Source organism: Panthera uncia, chromosome B4 (assembly GCF_023721935.1).
Source record: "Panthera uncia isolate 11264 chromosome B4, Puncia_PCG_1.0, whole genome shotgun sequence".
NCBI classification, from domain to species: Eukaryota; Metazoa; Chordata; class Mammalia; order Carnivora; family Felidae; genus Panthera; species Panthera uncia.
In genome coordinates, this window is record NC_064809.1 from 17,663,081 (window position 1) to 17,690,386 (window position 27,306).

The window sequence follows — 27,306 nt, forward strand, 5'->3', positions numbered from 1 at the left end:
ATTTATCACAGTTAATTGTGAACATACTGGAGTGGTATGTAGTCATACAAATACCATGCATTTGTTTCGCCTCCTTTTAACAGAATTTAGCTTAGGTGACTTGTTTTCTTTTATTTTCCGCTTTGAATTAGATAATTGTCTTGGTTACATTACATAGAATTTGTTTTCACCAGGTCGGCAAGGTTTAAAAATGGAAATTGCTTTGTTATAGATCAAATTATACAAAGGTATTATTAAATTGGGATTGTGACTGTAGAATTCTGTCTACAGACATAATAGGGAAGTCTTTGCTGAAAGTGTTAGAAACGCATATTTTGAACAAATGGATTAGCTGCTGTTACTATATAAAACAGAAGAAAGAAACCCAGAAATGTTGGTCAATTTCATCACAGTAAATAAGTCAGAGGTGGTTGATTCTCTTTCTCTAATACCTTCATTCTTGACATCTCAAAGTTCAGCAATCCAGACACAGCTCCATCCCTGTCATTTTTGTCCAAAAACCAAAATGGCAACTTATCTTCTAGTGAGCCATCTCCTGGGAGTCTCGTATTCACTCACTGATACATGCGCCTCCTCCTTGCTTTCTTCAGTTCATTCATTCATTTGTTCCTTCATTCATTTCTTTGTATACCCAGGAGAATGTATAGTGCACGCTTTCTAAGTACATGGTAGTTTCTATCCCCCATGGGCCCTGTGGACTAGCAGAGGGGATAGTCATTATGCCCATAACCATGTAGACAAGTACGATGCTGAATGTTACAAAAGTTGTGTAAAGAAGAGTTACCTGGTATGGTGAGAGACTGTAATGGACGGTGTTGACCAGTCAAGATTTTTGCAGAAAGTAGCTATTGAGCTGAAATCTGCAAGATTTTCAAGGAGAGATTTCTAGAGGCAGGTGGCCCAGCATATGTAAGGTATCTATGGTTGGAGGAGCTATAAGAAGGTTAGTAGGTTTTTGTTGTGGGGAGGTGAGGGGTACCATGACAGGAGATGAGGCTGCAAACATGAGTAGCACACAGACTCTGAGTTGAATCTGTGTCCATTAGCCCATTAACACATTTGATCTTTATCTTAACTCTGGTAGGAAGCCATTTAACGACTTTCAAGCAGCATAGTGATCCAATTTGCATTTTGAAAACTACTCTGTTTACAATGTAGGATATGAATTTCAGGAAGACTAAAGTGGATGCAGAGCAATCAATTAGGAAGCCATTTCATTAGTCAAGGAGAGACATGAGTTTCTCTCTTGAGAAATGCGTGATTCAGGAAATATTTATGAAGTAAAATAGGATGGTGTTAGTGATTGAATGAATGTGGGAAACGAAGGAGAAGCAGGGATTGAGAATGACTAACCCAATTTCTCCTGAATTATTTTACCACTACCTCCCTTCTCTCTTCTACCTGTTGCAGTTCATACTCCACTATCAATTTAGTACAGATCTTAGATATTTCATAGAGTATTTCATTCCTTATATCTACTTTTCTAAACTGGAATTTGGTTCTTCCTTAATTTCGCTATTTCCTCCACGCCCCCCCTGGAGTGGAGAGCGTGCAGGCTTCCACTTGGCATAAATCATGGTTTCCAGAAAACTGTCAACATTCTTGTCCCTCAGTCCAGGTTAATACTCATCAAAGGAGCTTCAGCCTGGTTTGAATTCCCCAAATGTAACTCTACTACTTGAATCCTTCTTTACCGTAGGTAGAGACCCTGGCATGTTGTTTTTAAATAAAACAAACGTTTAATTAAATACACACACATAGTATTGTCAAAGATGGGCTAGATTAAAAAAATTTTTTCTTCCGACTTCCATTTTTATGTTGTTTCCAGTGGAACCACTTATTTCCTATGTATCTTTCCAGAAACATCCACTAAATACACCAGCATGTGTGTATCTTGTGGGTGTGTATGTATTCCTCTCTCTCACTTTAAAAATATTGTAAAGTAAATTTTTTTAAATATTTTAAAGTATATTTAAATATTGTAAAGTAAATTTCATTTGTCTCAAGAGTTTAAAATATTTAAAGAAAAAGTGAAATTATACAGTAATCACAAGTACTAGAAAAAATATGAGAGAATTTAATTTACTATTGGATTGTCAAAAAACATAAAAGGAAAGATTGACAAAGTTGACTGCATAAATGTACAAAATATAATTTTCCTGAAGTGTTTTGATCTTGAGATTTATCCCTATCTCATACTTCTAACTCTAGTTCCGCCTCATGGTAGCAGCTCCATTTGAAATGTACTTAGAGACATAACCATTTCTCTTTAAATATTCAAAGCCTCTATCAGGTATATTGAAAAACAATAAAAGATTATCATAATCACTGGAGAAAGAATTCACTCGACTGTCTTCATGTTATCCCTGGTAGTTGAATTTGAAACTTCAAAAAATAATTATTTTTAATGCTCAAACTCATTATCTTACATTCTTAAATATGATACACTAGAAACCCAGGTACACAAATTGTTCACCACCAAAACATCCGAAATTTCCTCCAAGTCAGAATCATGAAAGAATATAGATTTTTTTTTTAAATAGACCTTTGGATTTCTTGTTTTAGTGCTTTTACAGCAGAGAGTTAGAACTAGTTGAATGTTAGCATGCAATGTTAGCATAACATTTCTTAACTGTTAACTGTTAAAACTGGGTAATTAAAAAACTGAGGAATAAACCATTGTTTCTGGAAATACCTTTTTGAATGACAGGAGTGGCAATGTAGTGTAAATTTTTGCCATGCTGATCAAGACTGTAGAAAGTGTCCTTTGAATATTTGACTTGGAACCTTTTGGAATGAAGATGGAAACTGCAGGAACAGTATTTGAGCCAATTTGCAGTTTGTTTTCAGTCAAGGGCTGAGCCCAGGGCTAGTGAACATTGCCTAGGAAACATAGAAACAGAATCCGCTGTCCTCTGAACTAGAGCCTCAGCCACATTGCAGTAGTAAGCCAGTTGGAACTGTGGTAGACCTTTCTCCTCAAAGCTTAGGGGCTTCTTTTCTGCCTAGACTTCCTTCTATGTTTTTCTTGTTTTCTTAATGTAGATCACAATTCCTCTCCCTGTTTTCCTTGTCCATTCCTAATGGCTAGGATTATATTTTATGGAATTTCTTTCCACATATTACCTCCTTTTGTGCTAACGTTAAAGAAAATGCGATAGCACCTTCACATTTTCAGGTTTTTGCTGCAAACTACTAAAGGGAAATATATAGGGGCTTAAAAAATAACAAATGTGAAGGGCTTTCAAATGGTTCAGGATCTCTCAAAGCAACTGGTCTACCTTTTTTTTTTTTTTTGTAACCTGCCACAAAAAAAAAAAAAAAAGCACCATAAGAGTTTTATATTCTATCCTTATATCCCTTAGAAGGGTTGGCTGCTCCACAGAACTCTCTTGCTACATAAGTAGAATTACAAAGTGAGAGCAAGAAAAGCAGCTCCTGGAATCTGGGACCCGGCCTACTACTGTATCATTTAGGCTTCAGTGTTGCTATGAGCTGGTGGTTCTCCTGTTGAACATAAACAATTTCACAGAGCATCAACGTCGGACAAAGCCACTCTGGAACCATGGGTCACAGTAAAAACAAGATCACTTTTGTAATTGTGACTGAGCACAGATGATACACAAACACTGTCCCAGCCACAGAAATGACCAAACATCCCTGTGTCTTGACTCATAGGGGTGTTTCCAACCAGTTACAACTTTAGCCTATTCTAGTCTTCCCTTTGTTAGGTAAGAATCTTTAAGGTATCCAATCACATAATTATTTTGCTTCCTGATAGCACCTAATCTGGATCAAAACTCCATTTCCTTCGACCCTTCCCCAAAGCAACCTAACCAAAGCCCTAATCCCATAAATCATTTTTCATGCCCTCTCACTGAACGGCCCCATGGTTCCCCATGGTGTTTTTTCTCCATCACTGCAACAAATGATAAACCCAACTTTATTCAACTACATTGTGCCTAGTAGTCTTTGGCTGGAAGACAATTAAGAGAGAATGGGGTCAAGATTATGGAGTCCTTGTGGGCCATTTTAAGAACTTTGGCTTTTACTCTGATTGAGATGGGATGACACTGGAAGGTTTTATTTTTTTAACTTTTTAACTTTTATATTTTTAGAAAATTTGGGGATAGTTTCCAATTCATGGAAATATTACAATAACTATACAGAACTTATATTTCATACAGATTTGCAGATTATTAGCAGTTTTCCCTTTTATTTTATATATAATCTTACTTTCTTTCCAGTCATCTCAGAGCAAGTTGCAGATATCATCATGCCGTTTTACTTCTAAATAATTCATTGTCTCTTTCCTAAAATAGAGGACATTCACTTACATGTATAATCAATTAACATTGATAAGTGTTATTATTCAATTTATAGGCTTCATTCATAATTTATAAATTTCCCTCAAAATGTCCTTTATGTAATTTTCGTTTTTTGCCTGGTTCAGGATCTTTTCAAGAATCATACACTGCTTTTAGGTTTTAATTATCTTTATATTTCTTTAATATACAGCAACTATTAGGCCTTTCGTTGTCTTCTTTGACATTGACATGTTTGAAAAGTATATACCTTTTATTTTGCAGAGTATCCCTCAGTTGGTGTTTGTTGATTTCTCCTTATATCTAATTTCAGTTCATTCCTTTTTGGTGAAAATACTACATTAATTTGTCACCTTTCCTTGAGAATCCATTAATCGTGTTTCTCTTTTTAATTTATTTTAAGTTTATTTATTTTGAGAGACACAAGGACAGCATGAGTGGGGGAGAAGCAGAGAGAGTGAGAGTGAGAGTGAGAGTGAGAGAGAGAGAGAGAGAGAGAGAGAGAGAGAATCCCAAGCAGTCTCCACACCATCAGCGAAGAGACTGACGCAGGGCTTGAACTCCTGAAACTGTGAGGTCATGACCTGAGCCAAAACCAAGAGTCGGATGCTTAACCGACTGAGCCACCCAGGTGCCCTGATCATATATTTCTGAATCCATATCTGAATGATATATCCTGATTCACTGGTCGCTTTGTCTATACATAAATCAGTACTACACAGTGTTAATTATTATAGCTTTATAGTATTTATTGAAATCATGTGTTGTATATTTGATAACATCGTAGCTAATCTAGGTGCTTTACCTTTTTGTATATATTTTAGAATCATTTTGTTAATTTCTACAAAATCCTACTGAAGTCTTGATAGAGGTTATATTGAAATTATAGATAAATTTGAGGAGATGTGAGTTCTTAACAATATTAAGGTTTATGATCCATAAACCTGATATATATGTCCATGTAATTAGGGTCTCTTTCCTATCAATATTTTGTAGTTGTCAATGTAAAGGCCAGCTATCTATTTTTTTAAATTTATCCCTATAATTTCATGTTTTAAAATGCTCTTTTAAAGGACTTTTTAAAAATTTCAGATTCTGGTTGTTTACTTCTAGCATACAGAAGTGTGATTGATTTTGTATATTGATGACATATAATATTGCTAAAATTATTTGTTATTACAAGAGCTTTCTGTAGATTTTGTATTATTGTTAGATGTATGTATTGAGCACATTTATGCTTTGCTTTCTTTGCCTGATAATTCCATCATCTTCTTTGTATCTATATTTACTGTTATTGACTAATTTTTTTCCTGGTTATTGATCACATTTCCCTGCTTCACAGCCTAGTAATCTCTAATTTGATGCTGGAATTGTGAATTCTCTGTTGCTAAGTGTTAAGGCTTTGTATATTCCTTTAAAAATAATTGAACTTTGTTTTAGAGGTACTTAAGTACTGTTTGGGTCCTTTGTGATTTATTTAAAAAATTTTTTAAAGACAGGTTTAGAACAGAAGTCAGCATTTTTTTTAATTTTAATTTTTTTGAAGTATAAACACACAATACGATATTAGTTTCAGTTGTGCAACACAGTGATTTATACATTACAAAATGTACAAAAGTGTAATTAATATACATTACAAAATGTTCACCACAATAACAGTTACCATCTCTCATCATATAACTTTATTACAATATTATTGATTATATTTCCAATGTTGTACTTTTCATCCCTGTGATTTATTTATTTTATAACTGGAAGTTTGGGGGCACCTGGGTGGTTCAGCCAGTTAAACATCCGACTTCAGCTCAGATCATGATGTCATGGTTCGTGAGTTTGAGCCCCGTATTGGGCTCTGTGCTGTCAGTGCAGAGCCTGCTTCGGCTTCTCTGTCTCCTTCTTACTCTGCTCCTCCCCTGCTCTCTCTCTCTCAAAAATAAATAAACATTAAAAAAGACCTAAAAAGTAATAACTGGAAGTTTGTACCTCTTTATCCGTTTCCTCTTCACAAATTTTTTTTCTGTATTTTTTTTAACTCAGGAAACTTAAGTCTTCTTTTTAAAGTAATCTACTGTAAAAACAAGTTGAGGTTAAAAGAATATGTTCAGAGAGTGAATATGTTCAGCTGTGCAGGCCATATGGTCTTGATTGCAACTACTTAACTGCCATTTTAGTGTGAAAGTAACCATAGATAATGTGTAAACAAGCGGGCATGGCTAAGTCCCAATAAAACATTATTTACTTAAACAGGTGGTAGACCAGATTTGGTCCCAAGACTGTAGGTTGCCAATCCAGTGCATAGTCTAGAGTCTATTTCCTTCAAGAGTTACTTTGCCCCATACTAAAATGTACCCTTCTGGAATTCATACTGAATGCTCTGTGTATTCACCAACGACTCCACTCATTCTGGCGGGTAGAAACTCAAAGCTATGTAACCCTTTGTGGACTCTGGTAATTTTTTTCAGTTTATAGCTCCTAGTTATTATTCTCTTAGTTGTTCTCTCTCTTTTTGGATTTTATCCTACAAATATAAAAGCTAGAATTCAGACAAAGACTTAAGCGTCTCTTGATCTCCTTTTCTATATAGCTCCCTTTCCTCCCACAACCGAACATTGAAAATTTTAGCTGTCCCAGACTGTATCTCCTCAACTCAGTGTTACTCCATTTTCTGATGGGCTGACCCTTGAGAGTTACAGTCTAGAACATGCTTCCATGCAGAAATCTAGGGGTGATCATAGGATGTGTCTTTTTTTTCATTTTTCTAAGGGATCACCATCCTGTGTTTCCTGATGTCCGATGTTTGAAAATACTTGTTTTATATGTTTTGCCCTGGTTTCTAGTTGTTTATTGCCGAAGGATAATTTCATACTTTATTACTGTTTCTTACTGTGTATATGCTGGGAGCAGGTCTTATTACTTACTTTGATACTCAATTTGTCTCTGATTTGGCCAGTAAGTTTCTCTAAAAGCTGGCTCCTTAAACCTTTCATCATAATGCTGTAATATTTGAGTACTTTGTTATTTTCTGTGACAAAGAATATCTAGGCTCATCTTGAAAATTTTTGCTCTTAGCTCCAAATAGATCATTTTCCCAAGGAGACCTGGTTCCTTTTAGTGGGGAATATTAATTAAATAGAGTTTGGGACAGAGGAGTGATATTCAATTATGTTAAAATATCACATGGTTCTTTTTTATTTAATGGACCTTAAGGGTCACGGATAGGACACAAAGATCAGAAGGGAAAGAATTGTAATAAACTCACATAAAATGTTGGTTGCTTGGACCAAAACAGTAATTGTGAAGGAAGATTGCATATGAGTTATAATATTAAAAATTATGTATATATATGTGTGTATATATATATGCACACACGTATATATGAGTTATATATATATATATATATAAACTATATATATATAAGCTATATATATATATATACACACACACACACAAACATATATATAGCATAACTCATATGCTATGTATGTGTATAAAACTTGGGCCCATCCTCAGTTACAAGGTGGACCTCCATTCAAAAGTTGGTGCAGATGTAGGGGTGCCTGGGTGGCTCAGTCAGTTGAGCCTCTGACTTCAGCTCACATCTTGATCTCATGGTTCATGTGAGTTTGAGCCCAGAGTTGGGGTCTGTGCAGACAGCTCAGAGCCTGGAGCCTAGTTCCCATTCTGTGTCTCCCTCTCTCTCTCCCCTCCCCTACTCATGCTCGCTCTCTCTCTCTCTCTCTCTCTCACTCTCTCTCAAAAATAAATAAAATCACTTAAAGAAAATTGATAATGAAATTGGGTTCAGATGTTAAGACTGACAATACTAAAAGGATTGAAAATGTCTATTACATAATTAGGCTTCCTGGGACATTAGAGTAGCTTCAAAGCATGTCTAAAAGTAGTTTTAGAGAGTGAGAAAGGAAAACTGGCGTAGAGTTTCATTGTGGTTGATGGGACTGGGGTGAGAATTTCTGTGCACAGGTAAGGGCATGTAATGATTTGAACCTCCTGCCAATAGGGGGAGCACTGGGACTACCTTACTGTGTTTCAGCAATGACGTCAAACATCAAAAAGTAGAATCAGACTCTACTACACTACTACACAGAGCCCCTTAGAAGATTTGTAGTAACTGTAGTTATAGAATTGCCATAAACCCAGTTGAGGAAATCTGTTGGCTGGAAAAGTTTGGAGGGGAAGAATCAGAGTTTGCAGTTAACATCGTTAAGCTTCAGATGTCTTTAAGATTTATTTACATTGTAGGTTTTTGGCTTTTATAATCTGTTCTTTTTTATAGAAAGAAAGTGCCCGCTAAGAAGGTCTCTGCCTAATTGAAATAAGAATATATTTTTACTAAAAATCAAAGTTATACAATTGCATAAAAGCTTTCATATCACAATCACTTAAAGATATACACTCTACCTGTAAGTAGCTGCTTTCTTTGGACGAAACAACAGGCATGGAAAATAATTTGGAAATAAGTAAATAACATTCACTGATAATTTTCCTTAGTATTTAGCAAAAAAATATTTTATGGGTAGAACACATGATAGCAGTGAAAAGGGCTTTCTGTTCAAAATTTATCTTGTGTAATATTTGAATTATTGTGTTTTTTAAATTGTGTAGCTATTTATGCTTTAGAAATGTAAAAAACAATCTTAATTTTTATGATTCTATATTGATTGTGTAATATATTGGGGTCTATGGTGTGTTTCCATTTTGAAACATGTTCAAAATATTTTCTTGTTTGTCTTGAAAGAATTAAATTTTAGCTTGATTTGGTCCCTTTGAAGAAAATAATCTTAGAAACCAGTTTTGCTTTTACTCCCCAAACAAGTTGGAATTGACAGAATCAATACAAATGCCAACTTGTGTAAAACTAAATGATCTAGTAATTTTGCAGATTCCCAATGGTCCCCTGAGAAATAATGCATCTGGTAGTCAACACCACCATTTTTGTTCCTTGGTGGGCTTGTCTTGTGATAGTTGACTTGTATCATTGCTCTTCTTTTCAAGTCAATAGATTTAAAAAATAGATCAGAAGACAATAGACCTGTGTCCAATTGCACCTCTGCTCTTGAAAAATCATCAAGCCATTTAACATCTATAATCTTCATTTATTTTTCATCTATAAATGAGAGTTAATGTAAGTGATATCCATTTCTGTGTAGCTCAAAAATGCTTTAATGTTATGATTCTGAGTCAAGTTCTGTTACTGAAACATTAAAGGTCTTTTGCTTACCCCCAGTCTGCTAAAACTGAGTTGGGAGCCTAGATAAAAATAGCTTAATCCCATGCTGCAAGAAAGGAAAATGTTAGCAATTAACCCAGACAAAAAAGTTTTGTTAAAGGCAGAATGCATGGTTGAAAGTTATTTTCAAAGGCTTTGCAGGTGTAAAGGGCATTTAATTAGGCAATTTTGAAGAAACAACCCAGAAACAGCTTAGCACACAAAATGGCTAGAAGCCTTTGGAATACCATTCTTCTCTCTAGCGGTTTCTACATGGCATCCCACCATCTCCTCCCACTTCTTCCCTCTTAGCCGTCTATTTTCTAAAATGTGAGACTGATCTAGGACATAAAATCTTCTTTATGAGATTTTATCAGCAGGAGTTTCCAGCTCCCAGAACACCTTCGAATAAATCCCTGAGTCACCTCCCAGCTCTAATCCACACCAGTGGATTAGACAGACCAGGTGGTCTGTCAACCACCAGACAACACCAGGCTCTGGAAGCTACCATGTAGAAGTGAAGTAGGGAGGCATTATCAGCTTCTCTCCCTAGACGGTGGGGGGGACAGGAAGGAAGAAAATTTCTGATGCCATAGTGTCATAGAGCAGTTGGGAAGTGGATATCCCAAGTTGGATCTTTGAACAACCTTTCCTACTGAAATATTGGGACACTGGTGCTTATGCTCTGTTGTAATACTGGAGCAGGATAATAACAATACCTTTAATGTGCATATTGAACTACTTTGCTGTTTCCAGAGCCCTGTATTTCACACATTCATTTATTTGACTAATATTTTCTGATCCTCTACTCATGGCCCGGCACTGTTCCAGGTACTGGGGATATAAACAATAGTCTCTTTAGTTAGTTTACCTCTGTAGGTTTTACTGTCCTTTTTTTTCTTTTTTTCTTTTTAGAAAGCTCTTCAAGTATAGGTATGATCCAAGTCTCATAACTGGGAAGTATCAGTACCAGAGTTCAAACTCAGATCTTCAAAAACATTGCTTTTTATTTTAAGCTTTCTGGAAAAAAAAGTCTTTATTGTTGACATTGCTTTGTAGGGAAATTGCTTCTAAAATTCGAAACAATTGACAGGTATATATGCATTTTGTAGAAAAAAATCTGTTAGAAAGTTGAATGTTACTTATATATTCATACCCCTGCTTCTGAGAAAGTACCATATAAGTATTTGGCTTCTGATAAATATTGAAATGCATGGGTGGTAATGGAATTTACTTCCAAAAACACCATAATACATAAGCTCTTAATACCCTAAAGATTTTGTTTCAGGCTAAAAAATGGAAAGCCACACTTTGGCTTTCAGATCTAATATATATTCTTGAACTCAGCTTACAGGAAATGCTCTATTTGAGGAGTCTTGGGGTACTTTCCTCGATCAGTAAAATGATACTTGATTTTTTTTTTCATTTTGAATAATCCTTGTGAGTGATCTATTGGCCGGAACCCTGAGGGAGATTAGAAAAGAGATGGAGGTCAGATAACTCAAACTCTTAAGAATACCATGTTTCGTTATATGTTAAAGTGAATCCATTCTTACTAGCTATTAACCTCAGTGATGTGTTAGTAGTGTCTCCTCATCTTCATTTGTTTTCTGTTTTTTAGGTCCCTGCCCTCATGGCTATCGGGAATGTCAGAATGGCAAATGTTATAAACCAGAGCAAAGCTGTAATTTCGTAGATGACTGTGGAGATTATACTGATGAAGCTCAATGTGGTACCTCCTGTACTTTTGAGAAAGGCTGGTGTGGCTGGCAAAACTCCCTGGCTGAAAACTTTGATTGGGTTTTGGGGGTTGGCTCTCATCAAAGCCTACGACCTCCCAAAGACCACACACTTGGAAACAAATATGGTAGGTTATTAGGCTGTTACAGCAATCCTAATCATATTCACAGTGAGCATCTCATTGTTTCCCCAACAGCAACTGGAGAGCTCCAGAGAGACTACCATAGTACCATGGCCAGCAAGTCAGGCATTTCACAAATATATTTGTCTCCTGGGACTGCTATAACAAATTACCAGAAATGGAAACAATAGACATTGTCTCACCCTTCTGGAAGCTGGAAGTCTGAAATCAAGGTCTCAGTAGAACTGGTTTCTTTTGAGGGCTGAGAGAGAGAATCACCTGTACCATGCCTCTCTCCTAGCTTCTGGTAGTCTTGGACATTACTTGGCCTGTAGATGATGTTATCCTGTGTCTTCACACTGCCTTCCCTCTATGCATGTCTGCCTCTATGTCCAAATTTACCCTTTCATTACAACACAATCTTAGTGTGGACTAGGGCCCCCCTGATGACTTCATTTTAATTTGGTCATCCACAAAGGCCCTATATCCAAACAAGGTCACATTCACAGAAACTGGAATTAGGACTTCACCATCTTCGGGGGGACACAATTCAACATATAACAGGGAGCAACCACATTTTAATATGACTCTGATCATTGTAGATACATGGTAATATCGATAGAGGCACCTTTCCTCAATGACACGTGCTTATAATTAGTGTCGCTGAATTCTGCCACTTCTTTGATCATTAGCACATCATGTAGCTCTTCAGATTTCCAAAACTCCCATCTGCATAGGGAGAGAATAAAGTTTTCCCTGTGTACCAAACAGGGATTACAGAAGCGAGATGACATGTATGGAGGGAAAGCAATTTGAAAACTAGAAGTGCCATGCAGATGTAACCGTAAGATCACATATGTCAGAAGTGTTGGGAGTGCCTCATTTTTTCAGTAAGTAGATGAGGTCAAGTCTCAGACTCATTGGTCAAAGGACAGAGGACGTTAGCAGAATGAAGAAAGGACCCTGAATTCCTGGATGCTACAGAATAAGAGAAGAGGTATCTAAGGATGGAAATTCCACAGGCCTCTGATAAAACAAAGCCATCTAAGCCAAAATAACCACAACAGAGAAAGGAAGGTCTGAGTCCCATGCAAACACTCAGCTCTACATATGTAAAATGTTTTGAGTATTAGATACATAAGTATAATGTACCTTTCATGTTACATATTAAAATTCTCAGCATTTTATTTATATGCTCAATAGATGAGTGAAGTTTTGAAAAGTACATCATATTCCTTTATTTATATTTCATAGGTAGTATCTTCCCATTGTTTTACAAGAACTCGATAGTTGGAGGAGTCCATTATATGATTTCTCTAACTATCTTGTTGATTCAGCGGCACAAATATCCTGTCAGATCGGTTAATTTGCATACTGTGAAGTCCTTTGCTAAAAGCACAGACAGTTGGAAATTGTTCTGTCAGTGAGCTAGAAGCAAGGCTATTAGATTTTCTTTCTGTTTCAAATGGAAATGCCTTTGGCAGCTCATATCATATGAAATATAATTAAAAACCCTAACTAAGATGGAAAAGCTAAAATGATCCCCTCGTTGTTATTTCTGTCCTATGTGAATGCTATCCTTGTTCCTAGGGCACTTCTTGTATCTGGAGGCTACTCCGGTGGGCCTTCAGGGCGAAGAAGCACACCTCAAGAGTGCTGTGTGGAAGGAATCCAGTGCTGCCTGCACCATAAGCTTCTGGTATTTCATATCTGCAAAAGCTACAGGGTCCATTCAGATTCTCATTAAGGTAGGGTATTCATCTGTGATGCCTCTGAGCTTAGCGAGGCTTCCTACAGGCAGCACATGGCCAAAGGGACTTTATCATAGCTCTGCTAACTTGGCCAGAGGAAGCTTCCTTTCATCACGGGGAGCTTCCACTTGTGGTTCAAATGCTCGGCGGGGTTTGATAAGCGGGGCATGGGAACTAGCTTTGAGCTCAACATCATACCCTGTGGTTATGACTGAATCCCAGAGTCTCCTCTTATGATAACAGTTAGTCTAAGACTCATGAATTTCTCCTTTCTGTTTAGGCATCTCCTTCCCTAGCCTTCTCAGTAAAAGAAAATAGATTATTTGTACATCCGAAAGGAGAGTGACTATCCATTTTAACTCCTGTATGAACGATCATTAAGGGAACTAATATTAGACAGTTTGGTTCTAAGCACGCCATGCAAAGGACTGAACCCACTCAGGAGCATGATCAAGGTGTGATTACATTGAACCGCTTATTAACGATGACACAATAACGCATTTTCTTAGTGAGGATTAATTGGATGTTTCTGTCAGGGCTTTAATTTAGTATAACAAAGTGACAGTGTTCAGGGAGCAAACTAACAAAGTATATATTAATATTAATAAGACTCGGTTCATATACCTTTATTCTTTGGCAAGTTAAAACGGCAGCAAAAAAGGAAATGAGCGTGCGTGCATGTGTGTGTGTGTGTATGGCTGATTGTGTGTGTGTGTGTGTGTGTGTGTGTGTGTGTGTGTGTATGCGTGTGTCTGTTCATTTTTAGAATCTAGTTAGAATTCTGAGAAAACTCACTTTAAAAACACACTCTAGAGGCCATTGCTGTTTTATCACACACGAACTTTGCTGAAATGCCTTGCACTGATGGAAAATGCCTGACCACAATACCAAAGGGCTCTTACATCTGAATGGCTAATGACTGCATCGTCCATATTTTATCTGAAACTTGAGTTAACTTTATAATTTAGGGTTCTCCTATAATCAGAAATGCCTGCCTAATAAAATACATGCGGCAAATACCACAATGATTTCTTCTTATATTTAAATAGGGAAGCGTAAATATAATGCCTAAAGTTCTCACAAGAGTATTTTGCTGGTACTCCTTTGAATGGGATACTTGATGATGTGGTGTCTACCATGTGAAGGACTTTGTACCACTTTGTGGGCTTTGCTTTTATTATTTGCTCCACTCATAGTCACCTTTAATCTCTCTTATATCCTAGTAGCAAACTTTATATTACTAAAAATGCAAAATTAAACTATTTTGAGATACGTCTTGTTATCAAGTTCGGTTGAATGCCTATGGTTCCTCCAATGGAGGAATGTCTTACGGACATTTAACAGCATTTTAAAGCAACTGTCTTCCTACCATATTGAAAACAAACAAACAGTCACACTTGTTTAAAAAAAAAAACATGCTTATCCTCATTTAGTGACATTTACCGCAAAAGAGAAATCTTTCATAGCATAGATTGATTTTATGTTCAGGAATTTTAGGGCAATCATTTTATTTTGGTAATTAATATGATACATATTTTTGATCATCATTACAAAGTACTTCTTAGGCTACTCTCTGTGTGGAACCATGCTGGATTTTAACCTGCTCATTAATTTGAAAGCATCCTGGCCAGATGGCAAACACAATAGGGGCAGGGATTCTGCCTTTTATTTCTTTCTTTCTTTACTTCTCATCTTTTGAAATGGTCTCAATTTATGCATGTGTTGCCTCTGGCTCAGTCTCCCCTGTCTATTCTCAGGAATGCCTCCTTCTGTGTTTCCCTCTTTTGCCTCCACACCAAGCCCAACACAATCTGGTAGATTCAGCCCTTCACAAAACTTTCCTTGACCACTTTTGCTTGTCATGATTAGTCTTTCTCAGAGTGTCCCTCACAGCTCCAGAAATTCCTCTTTCTCACTGGATGTTCAACTGTCTTTCAATAGACAGGTCATTAAATCTTGAGAGCAAGACCTTGAGGTTTTAGTCTTTATGTCCCTCTTATCTCTTCAGAGAAAGGACTGCAGGAAAAAAAGTGGTGGCCCCCTAGAGCCCACTGCCAGTCTCAGGACATCCCTTCTGGGGACAGTTCTTTTGAAAAAAGTGGCTGATTATGTGTTACATACAAGACGATAAGTTCTATTCTGGGAATGGGGGGGGGGGGAGGTTCAAGATGGTGGTGTGGGAAAACCCTGCGTTCAACTCCTTCCATGGATAAAACAAACTTATAGCTACATATGTAATAATTTTTCTCTGAAAACAAGCAAACAAACAAAAAACTTGAGAATTATAAGACTAACACTTTCACAACAAAAGACAAAAGAAATACTTTGAGAAAGATAGGAGAGACAGAGACATGGCCTTCCTGAGAACCCACCCCAAATGTAGTGACCCCACAATTGGGAAAGTTCTCCAAATTTGGAATTTTCCCACAAGGAGTAAAGAGATAGTACCCCATATCAGGTACTCTTACCTTGAGGGCTAGCACTGGAAAGATGAACCACCACACACACAATGCCTGATTTAAAAAAGAAATGGGGATGAAGACCAGAAGAATCATAGAATTCTAGAGGACATATATCCCACTCTTAAAGGGCTCATAAGCAAACCCACTCACCTGAGATCTAGCACAAGAGAAACAGATTGAAAAGTACCTTACTGATTTTATTTTATTTTATTTTATTTTATTTTATTTATTTATTTATTTTTAAATATATGAAATTTACTGTCAAATTGGTTTCCATACAACACCCAGTGCTCATCCCAAAAGGTGCCCTCCTCAATACCCATCACCCACCCTGCCCTCCCTCCCACCCCCCATCAACCCTCAGTTTGTTCTCAGTTTTTAACAGTCTCTTATGCTTTGGCTCTCTCCCACTCTAACCTCTTTTTTTTTTTTTTTTTCCTTCCCCTCCCCCATGGGTTTCTGTTATGTTTCTCAGGATCCACATAAGAGTGAAACCATATGGTATCTGTCTTTCTCTGTATGGCTTATTTCACTTAGCATCACACTCTCCAGTTCCATCCATGTTGCTACAAAAGGCCATATTTCATTTTTTCTCATTGCCACGTAGTATTCCATTGTGTATATAAACCACAATTTCTTTATCCATTCATATCTGAGTGTGGTTTTGAAATACAAATCAAAACCACACTCAGATACCACCTCACGCCAGTCAGAGTGGCCAAAATGAAGAAATCAGGAGACTATAGATGCTGGAGAGGATGTGGAGAAACGGGAACCCTCTTGCACTGTTGGTGGGAATGCAAATTGGTGCAGCCGCTCTGGAAAGCAGTGTGGAGGTTCCTCAGAAAATTAAAAATAGACCTACCCTATGACCCAGCAATAGCACTGCTAGGAATTTATCCAAGGGATACAGGAGTACTGATGCATAGGGGCACCTGTACCCCAATGTTTATAGCGGCACTCTCAACAATAGCCAAATTATGAAAAGTACCTTACTGATTTTAAAGGGACTATCAGATTTTAAAGGTTCTTGCCTTACAGGAAGCAACCTGTAAGGACTTTATCCAGGGATGGAAGTGCTGGTACAAGCCATTTTTGCAACTAAGTTCCTGGTGATGGAGTAAATGGCTGCCATTTTTGGTGCCCTCCCTCTAGCCTGCTAACACATGGAGGGCATGTTCTGCCCTCCCCACCACATAACCAGGCTGAGAGAGTACCCCACGTTTCAGCCACCCTGGGCCATACGAGAGCTGCAAAAAGACCATCCTCCCCATGCAGCAGCCGAGGTGCAGCTAGATCAGAGGAGTGCTCTGAGCCCTGCCCTCCCTGTGCAGAACCGGGATGGGTAAGTGACATAAGCCCTCACCTCCCTGCACAGCAACCATGCCATGTCATAGCCGGCAGGCACACGCAGCCCATACAGCAGATGCCCATAGAGTGGGGCCGCGGAGTGGGGAGGTTGTGGGGAGCTTGTGCCTCTGGCTCACACTGTACAATGCCTGCACACGACTACTCTTTGAAGACTGAAGGGGGAGCCACTGCATCTAATATATACAGAGAAACCGAGAGAGGCAAAGGAGGAGAGCGAGGAGTATATCCGAAACCAAACAACAAGGGAAATCCCCACAGAGAGACTTTAACGAAACTGAGGTAAGCAACACGATAAAGAATTCATAGCAATGGGTGTAAAGATGCTCACTGATCTTGGGAGGAGAATGGATGAGCACAGCAAGAACTTCAACAAACAGAAAATATAAGAAAATACCAAACAGAAGTTTAAAACTGAACTGAGAAATACACTAGAGGGGTTCAACAGCAGAACTGATGGAATAGAAGCATGAATCTGTGAACTGGAAACAAAGCAATGGAAAGCACCCAATCACAGCAGGAAAATAAAGGAAAAAAAAAAAGATTTTAAAAAGACAGGATGTCCCCTTAAGGGACAGTGTCAAGCAGATTAACATTTTCATTCTAGAAATTCCAGGAGGAAGAGAGAGAAAGAAAAGGCCAGAAAAACTCTTGAGGAAATAATGGCAGAAAACTTTCCTAATTTGGGGAAGGAAACAAATATTCCAGTCCAGAAAGCCCAGAGAGTTCCAAAATAGGATGAACCCAAAAGGAAACACACCGAGACCATTAAAATTAAAATGGTAAAAATTATGGGCGCCTGGGTGGTTCCGTCAATTGAGCGTCTGACTTCAGCTCAGGTCATGATCTCATGGTCCGTGGGTTCGAGCCCCGCATTGGGCTCTGTGCTGACAGCTCGGAGCCTGGAGCCTGCTTCCGATTCTGTGTCTTCCTCTCTCTCCGCCCCTCCCCCAATTGCACTCTGTCAGTCTCTCTCTCTCTGAAAAACAAACATTAAAAAAATAAAATGGTAAAAATTAATAATAAAGAGAAGATATTAAAAGCAGTAAGGGAAAAGCAACATATTGTACAAAAGGGAACCCTCATAAGGCTATCAGTAGGTTTTTCAGCAGACACTTTATAGACCAGAAGGGCATGGCATGATACATTCAAAGTACTGAAAAGGAAAAATTCCCAACCAAGAATTCTCTACGTGGCAAGGTTATCATTCAGAATTGAAGAAGAGGTTAAGAGTTTCCCAGAAAACAGAAGCTAAAAGAGTTCACCACCATTGAACTGAGCACACAGGAAATGTTAAAGGGGCTCTTCTAAGGTAAAAACAAACAAACAAAAAAAAACAAAAAACAAAAAAACAAATGAAGGTTAAAAATCTAACTGGAAAAGACATGTAATCAAAGTAGTGGATCAACAACTTATACAACAAATATGAAGAGGAAAAGGAAAAGTGGTAAAATTAACTAAAACTACAATAATTAGTTAAGGGATAAATAAAATAAAAAGATGTAAAATGTGTCATCAAAAATACAAAATGTAGGGGAGGGAAGTAAAAATATAAAGCTTTGGCATATGTTTAACATTAACTTTCTATCAACTTAAAAGAGACTTTTATATACATAATATATATGAACTTCACAGTAACTACAAAGAAAAATCTTATAGTTAAGAGCACGACAATAAAAGACAGAAGAATCTAAATATGAAGAAAACAAACAAAATATGAGGAACAGACCAAGGAAAGAACAGAGATGATCAACAAAAACAGCCAGAAAACAATTAAAAAGATGACAGTAAGTACATGGTTATCAATAATTACTTTAAATGGAAATGGACGGTTCTTCAGTCAAAATACATAGGGTGCCTAAATGGATAAGAAAAAGCAGATTCTTCGATATGCTGCCTTACCAAACCTCAATGAGACATCACCTCACCTCTGTCAGAATGCCTATCATCGAAAACACAAGAAATAACAAGTGTTGATGAGGATGTGGGAACCCTCATGCACTCATGGTGGGAATGCAAACTGGTACAGCCACTGTGGAAAACAGTATGAACTTTTCCTCAAAAAATTAAAAATAGAACTACCGTATGATCCAGCAATTCCACTTCTGAGTTTTTATACAAAGGCAGCAAAAAAAAAAAAAAAACTAATTAGAAAATATATATACATGCCTACGTTTATTGCAGCATTATTTACAATAGCTAAGATATGGAAGTAACCTAAGTGTCCATCGATAGGTAAATGTTAAAGAAGATGTGGTATATTTATAGTTTAGCCATAAAAAAAAAGAATGAAATCTTGCCATTTGTGACAACATGGATGCACCTTGAGGGCATCGTGCAAAGTGAGTAAGTCAGAGAAGACAAGTACCATCTGATTTCACTTATGTGTAGAATCTAAAAAAGCAAGCAAAACAAAACAAACTGACTCATAGATACAGAGAACAAACTGATGGTTGCCAGAAAGGAGGTGGTAAGGGGACAGTTGAAATAGGTGAAGGGGATTAAGAGGTACAAACTTCCAGTTATAAAATAAATAACTCATGGGCATGAAATGCAAAGCATAGGGAATACAGTCATAAGATTGTAATAATTTTGTATACCAACAGATGGTAACTAGACCTCTTGAGGTGATCATTTCATAACACATAAAAATATTGAATCAGTATACTATAAACCTGAACCTAGTATAGTATTGTATGTCAGGTATAATTCAATAAAAAGTCTCATCTGGAGACTTTGTTATCGAACTCTGAAATATATATATGCAATCGCATGCCAGACACATGCAACCAGTGAGCAATAATTTAACAACAGTATAGATTTATTCATTGAACACCAACTATATACCAGTTGTTGAACATGAACGCTTAATACTTAATGCTATTTCATGTAAATCTTTTTTTAAAGTCTGTTTATTTATTTCAGGGGGAAGGGGCAGAAAGAGAGAAGGAGAGAGAGACAGAGAGAATCCCAAACAGACTCTGAGCTGTCAGCACAGAACCTGAAGTGGGGCTTTGAACCTGCAAACTGTGAGATCATGACCTGAGCTGAAATCCAGAGTCGGACTGAGCCACCCAGGCACCCCGATTTCATGTAATTCTTATAGTGCAATCCTCGGAGTTAAAGAATGTGAACCCTATTTTACTGAAGGGTGCCCAAAGGGGTCTCATAGAAACAACCTAACCCTCTTATGGCTACATAACCAGTCAGTGACAGACTCCTGTAATAAAGGAGTGATTTTAGGGGAATACCAGCACAGCAAAGCTGTTTTTTTAGGAAGCATTTAGTAAAGAACATTACAGTTATCCATATTGTATATATTATACTTCTATATTTCTTGCTTACAGTTACATGAGAACTAATTTTCTCTAAAGAGATGTATCTGGAACAAATGTAATCTTTGTGTCTGGAAGTGCTGGGTGAATTACAAGAAGATGGAGAGAGTATTTCGTTGAGAACGTAACTTTATTTTTTTCTTTCCTTTGAGTTTGGCTTAGTTACATTTGTAAGCACACATACACATAATAAAATGCATTTTTCAAGAGAAATAAATTTTTAAAATATAACTAATTTTTATAAGATTGAGTAATTTACCACATAGAAAATTTGACTATCAGTCATCTCTTGGGCCAAACCACTTTGTGAGTGGGATTTAGTCCATGGGAACTGGTTGTGATCTCTGTTATTTCATTGCCTTCAGTTAGGGTGAGTCAGTCAAAACTTAGGTGGACTTAGTTTATTAAATTCAAGGTTATAAGTGGATGAGCTAGGACTTGAACTCAGGTGATATAAAAATTAAAAATTAGAATGTTATACAATCAGTTTTGTTTCTTTCTATAGAGGAAAACTGGATGTGGATAATTACATTAAAATGCATTGGATAGGTCTTTTTTAAATGTTGCAATCCCCCCTCTTTTTTAATAATCTTGGGGGCGCCTGGGTGGCTCAGTAGGGTAAGCATCTGACTTCAGCTCAGGTCATGATCTCACAGTTTGTGGGTTCAAGCCCCATGTTGGCCTCTGTGATGACAGCTCAGAGCCTGGAGCCTGCTTCAGATTCTGTGTCTCCCTCTCTCTCTACTCATGCTCGTCTGTCTCTCATGCTCAAAAATAAATAAATATTTTTAAAAAATAGTAAACTTATTCTTGATATCATGTTCACCTATTTTATCTCATTTACATTCAGTATTAAGTATCTCATTAAATTTAAAAGTTTTGCTTTTCAAACTAAGATTTAAAACAAAATGAAATAAGTGCTTAGGGGTAGAATAAGAGTCATATGGCATAAAAGTTGACTTGTTCTTACATATATATTTAATTTTACCTATTTTTCTAGTGACTCGTTTTCTGATGGGGTTAAAGATGAGTAATACGCAGATTTTAATGCACTAAAAGCAATGTTATAGGGATTTTTAAGTTTACTTGTGTTTGACAGTTTGTTTCCATAGGTAAAAGTCTATCTAGCCTCATCAGGAAACAAAAGACTTTTGCATCTTTGCAGCTAGCCATTTGAATGACACCCAGGAACACCTGCTACCTGAAGAGCATTATCATGTTTTGGAACTACTCCATCTGTAATAAACTGTTGATATTTTAATCAAGATGACTGCGTGCTGTAGGGAATTTTAATATATTTGACCGAAGGCATTCAGGACTATCCGTTATACTGTTATGATAGAAAAAAAAATAATATATTCAAGCCAGAAGTGGAGAAAAAATAATGTATTTCAGGAGAGGCCTCCTGATTATAGCAAATGAGTTATGCTGAAAAACCATTACTAAATGAGTTCATTGTTTTATCTTGCTTAGTGGTTCAGAGAATTTTGGAGCAGATGGGGTTGCCTGTAATTTGTTCGGTCTTAACTCTTCATTTACAGATGAAGGGGCTAAGATTATGGAGGTTATATTTCCTGCCCCAGCTCACATGGCACTTTAAGAAAAAGAGTATGAGTCCAGTTTTCTTCTGACTTCTGATTGAGAGCTCTGATATTTGTCTACCTGGAAATTCTCTGTAAAGATCATATTCAATGTGGAAATACAGATTTTGTTCAGTGAAGAATGTCAAATCAACGAACGGAAGGCCGGATTCCTTTGTCTGCTTAGAAGACTGTGGCTGTTCTGGGTCTGCCTTTACCCTCAGTCTAGTAAGCAATGCACCTCAGTTGTGTGTAAGGGTTAACCCCCAGAAGTGAACATTCTCTGTCCTTCCTAACTCACCATTACCCCATCCCCCTACACATATGCTCACTACAGTCTTAATCTGTGCAGATTTACAACTAATTGCTAACACTACAGGTGTCTAACTATTGGAGTGTGTCAGATGCATTTTCAGATTTAGGCGTATTTTCATCTCTTCAGCCTACTGAGCATCTGATACTATTTTAGTCATCTTGGCATATTATTCATTATTTCAGAGTTAAGGATGTAGAGAACATGGACAGAGAGGATACATAGAATCTGGATATAGAAAATTGATTTTTCAAAGACTGTCTTGTAGATTTTGGACTGTAAATCAATTAAACTGAACCTTTAGTGCCAGAACTTCACTTGCTATTCCAGAATTGTTTCAGCATGTTAACAATTCAATCTACATAGTTTGGACTGTATTATATTATTGACCTGGACCAAATTGAGAGAGAAAACAGTTTGACTTTTGCATTTTAAGCTATAGCATATGAGATATCGGTACTTCCAGAGTTTCATTAAATTTGTTGTCACAAGCTTACAGTGCCCTGATTTATATAAAATCATTGTTCCTTTTTTATCAGCTTGGAGAATGTGGCAGTATTTGTTCCAGGCATATTGTTGACTAAGTAAGATTTTCCTAAAGTTCTTGCTTTTATCCCCACATCCTTTACCTCTTTCAGATGCCTCTAATGCTACCCACCAGGGCTCTGAGCAGCCAGTGCCCCTGGACCCCCTTGTGTCGTGAAGAGAGGGTTCCTGTTAAGATGCTAATAATTTTAGGGGCACCTGGGTGGCTCGGTCGGTTGTGCTTCCAGCTTCGGCTCAGGTCATGATCTCACGGTCTGTGAGTTCAAGCCCCGCGTCCGGCTCTGTGCTGACAGCTCAGAGCTTGGAGCCTGTTTCAGATTCTGTGTCTCCCTCTCTCTCTGCCCCTCCCCCATTCGTGCTGCGTCTCTGTCTGTCTCAAAACTAAATAAACATTAAAAAAATTTTTTTAAAGAGATGCTAACAATGTTATTTAATTGATTACACTAGTTTCGCTTTCAAGAGAATCATATGGCCAATTCTAAAGAATATTTGTCCACACCATATCTGCTATTTTCCTTCCATTTCTCTTCCCACTACTGCTGCTAATCTTGTGATTAGCTTCCAGTTATGAACTGATTCCTTTTTTTCCATATGATGTGTTAATTCTTTTACACTTGTTAGCTCATTTAATGTTCTTCAGAATAAATTTGCGAGGTAAATATTTTGTCCTAATTTTTTCAGGCCACAAAATTGAGACCCAGGTCACGTAAATGGTAAATGGTATAATCAGCATTAAAAGCCAATTCTAACTCCAAAATCCATCCTCTAAACCACTACATTCAACTTCTGCTATTAAATTGAAAACATTCTTATATCCAGAAAGCAGTGATGTTGCTATCAATGTTTTCCAGTGGGTCTGAACATACAAATTAGAGATTTCCTTCTCTCCATATTAATCTACAGTATTGATCTACATATGTTAGAGAGAGGAAGTGATTACTTTATGTTCAGCAACCATTATAGTTTTATTTATTTTCTAACTTAGCTTGTCAACAGCTAGTAATAATATATATTTCTCAATCATTCTTCCTCACCTCTATAATTCAAAAATTACAAAATCATACTTAATAGCTGCACATTAATGTTAATGAGGAGAGAATGAATTAGAAATAATATAATTTGATTTCTATAAGAATAAAACTAGAGAAAATCCCTTAATTATGTTAATTTTTATTCAAACATGAAAACTTTAAAAAGTTGCACATATAGGGGCGCCTGGGTGGCTCAGTCGGTTAAGTGTTAGACTTCAGCTCAGGTCGTGATCTCGCGGTTTGTGAGTTTGAGCCCCGCTTTGGGTTCTGTGCTGACAGCTCAGAGCCTGGAGCCTGCTTGGGATTTTGTGTCTCCCTCTCCCTCTGCCCCTCCCCCGCTCACGCTCTGACTCTCTCTGCCTTTCAATAATAAACAAACAAATTTTTTTTAATTAAAAAAATAAATAAAAAGTTGCACATATCTATTCTTTGGGAGTCTTCCTCTCTCAGCTTTTTTAGTATGGTCAAACTTGGTCAATGACAGTTTTCCCCTCTGAAAACAGAGACATTCTAATTTACAAGCAGAATTAATCATGTGTGTGTGTCTTTCTGTGTGTCACAGACCTCTTTGGCAGTCTGAGAACTTCTTAGTTGTCATAATACTGTTTTAAATGTATAAAATAAAATGCTAGCATTACAAAGGAAACAAAATAATACCAATTATTAAAATATTTTTTAAAATCCCAAATTTAGACTTCGTAAATGTATGTTAAATGACAAGATATGAAGGAGGATAGAGTAACTATAATATTATTACGTTAAAGGACTGATAAGCATATATGACATTTTTGAGATATTCCCAGAACTGTAATGTGATATTAAAATATTTGCCATTATTATTTGTTAGAGAGTCACAGGTACTACTAAAACAATGATTTGTTGTTTGAATTCATGATTGAAGAAAATACCAAATTTTAACTGAAGCTAGTGAAAATAAAGACATAGTTCTCTCATCCATGTTACAACCTCTTGAAAACCAGTATTTTATATGTAAGGGGCCTTGAAAATTTTTAATTTTATAAGGGTATCTCTTATATGTTCAGCGTTTACGATGATTTATTAAGAAAAATCAGTGTGCCTCCCATTCCCAATACGATAAAACCTTGGATTGCGAGTGACTTGTCCTGTGAGTGTTCTGCAAGACGAGCAAACGTTCCAATAAATTTTAACTTGATAGAGAAGCCATGTCTTGCAACAGGAGTAGTACCTGACACTGAATGTCACATGATCACAACTGACCCAATGGTTCTTGAAATTCATTTTGATATGCGAGTGCTTTGGATTATAAATGTGTTTCTGAAATGAATTATGCTCTCAAACCAAGGTTTCACTGTAATTGAAGCACAAAGGCACCAAAGATGACATTCTATCTGAACCAAGTTCCAAACAGGCTAATTGTAAACAGGTGTAGGTGATGTCATGACAAAGAACTAGTGCATCAGGCTTATAGCCAGGTACAGTCGGTTAATATGTTGAGATTTGTCATCCGAATTTTCATTTTTTCAAATGTCATAAGTAGCCATAGCTGTTGAGTTTTTATGTAATGTAAGATACGGGAGAAGGCAGAGAGGAAAAAAAATATTGTAATTTACCTAGTTTAAGGTATAATTAGCTCATTGCTTCATGGGGTTACTGATCACTTGTCCACAGAAAAGTCATTGGCGCAGTTTTGTACAGAATTGCCTTATATAGGAATCCTGTGTGCTAGTTAATTTCACTTCCACATTTGTTTATTTCCTGATGATTGCATTTTAACTGTTTCAAACAAACTTATCGTGGGAAAGCAGCCCTTTTTCCTCTCACTACATTTTTTTTAAGGACATTGACTGGAAAATCATAATAGTCTTCAGCACATGATAGTAAGTCTTTCTGGAACCCATAAGTTCCAGAATTAACTGTGCTATTAATTTTTAATAACTGTGCTGTGAATTTTCTGTGCAGTTTGTGACACAGCCTTCTGTGAAAATAGGTTAGAATTGCTTGTCTGTGGGCTGATTATTCTAATTGAATTGCATCTCTGACTCAGAGGCTGCTACAAGATTTCCAATCTGTGTTTACTAATTATAGATCACAGAACTGTGTTTACTAATTATAGATCACAGATTTTTTTATAGAGAAAACCCCCATGATTCACCCTCATATGCATTATCAAAATAAAATTCTAATAATGTTAGCAATCTTTGCTCTGTAAGACATGAATGTATCAAATAATCCTATTTGTAATCTCTGGTGAATTTCAGTAAAAACCAATGTTTAAAACCTATTTTTTAACAATGAGTAAATATTTATGCTTAAACTTACACTTTACAGATTAGTGCATCTCTTCACATCTTCACATATTTTCTATTGATGTTTAGTTTTTTTCAACAATGGCCTTTTGTAAATTCTGCTGTGATTCCACTTCTATGGATAGCATTATGTGAGAGAGAAAGAAAATCAGGGTACCTTGGGATATACTATGCACTGATTTATATAGTCTTTTGCTAACTAACAATCTCTTTAGTTGAGGACTACAGCTTTCCTTTGCAAACACCGAGTTCTAGCCCAGTCCCCACATTTTCCACCACTTGCTTCCAGTTCATGCATTCGAACACATCTTTAGGGAGCTTCCACTAAATACACTCCTAGTTGACATGGAGCTTGTGGGTTTAGAGTGAAATTAGCTGTTTGCAAAAAGCAGCAGTATGCCACTCAGCCTTTCTATCAGAAACAGTCAGAGCTCTCCCATTAGTCCCTGGATGTTCTTCAATATTTAATTGTCCTCTTTCTGAAATTATCCTCTTTCTGAGAAGGTGAGTTATGACTTCCTGTGCTCCATTCCTGGAACAGGAACCGCTCCAAGCTTCATGGGATGGGTCCTAATTGAGTGGCATAGTGTTCCCATATCACCGGGTCTTTTTTTTTGTGGTCCTACTTCACTGCACGATGACCTTGTGTATAAAGTTCTATTTTCCAATGACCAGGGAGCTTTAATGACACATAGACTGCATCTGCCTTGTTTACTGTCCTATTTCTAGCCCTAGCATAGTGCCTTGTGTACAGTAGGTATTTTAATTGAATGAGTGAAAGTATGAGCAGTGCATAATTAAATGCCAATTATATACAAAAAACATTTAACATCTTAGGAGTTCAAAAGCTATTAACATGTTTATGAACTGAAAGTGTTCAGAGGAAATACAAAAGTGAACTAGATCTTAACAATCAAGAAGAATTTAAATAAATAGAGGAAAGAAGAGAGAGCATTTTTTTCAATATATGAAATTTATTGTCAGATTGGTTTCCATACAACACCCAGTGCTCATCCCAAAAGGTGCCCTCCTCAATACCCATCACCCACCCTCCCCTCCCTCCCACCGCCCATCAACCCTCAGTTTGTTCTCAGTTTTTAAGAGTCTCTTATGCTTTGGCTCGAAGAGAGAGCATTTCAAATGAGAGAACACATAAAGGTAGAGAAGCATAAGGTGTATTGAGTAGGCCCTGAGTTTACCAATTATCAGGTAATAAAGA

General features: G+C 37.0%; 1 protein-coding gene across 1 annotated transcript in view; it reads left to right on the forward strand.

Annotated features, from left to right (window-relative positions):
* The window catches only part of MALRD1 (MAM and LDL receptor class A domain containing 1), a 788,164-nt gene that overhangs the window by 436,647 nt on the left and 324,211 nt on the right, over positions 1–27,306 (forward strand). Inside the window, exons 28-29 of the mRNA XM_049626634.1 lie at positions 11,174–11,419; positions 13,004–13,161. Coding sequence (XP_049482591.1) covers positions 11,174–11,419; positions 13,004–13,161 — 404 coding nt within the window. The remainder of the gene's footprint in view (positions 1–11,173; positions 11,420–13,003; positions 13,162–27,306) is intronic.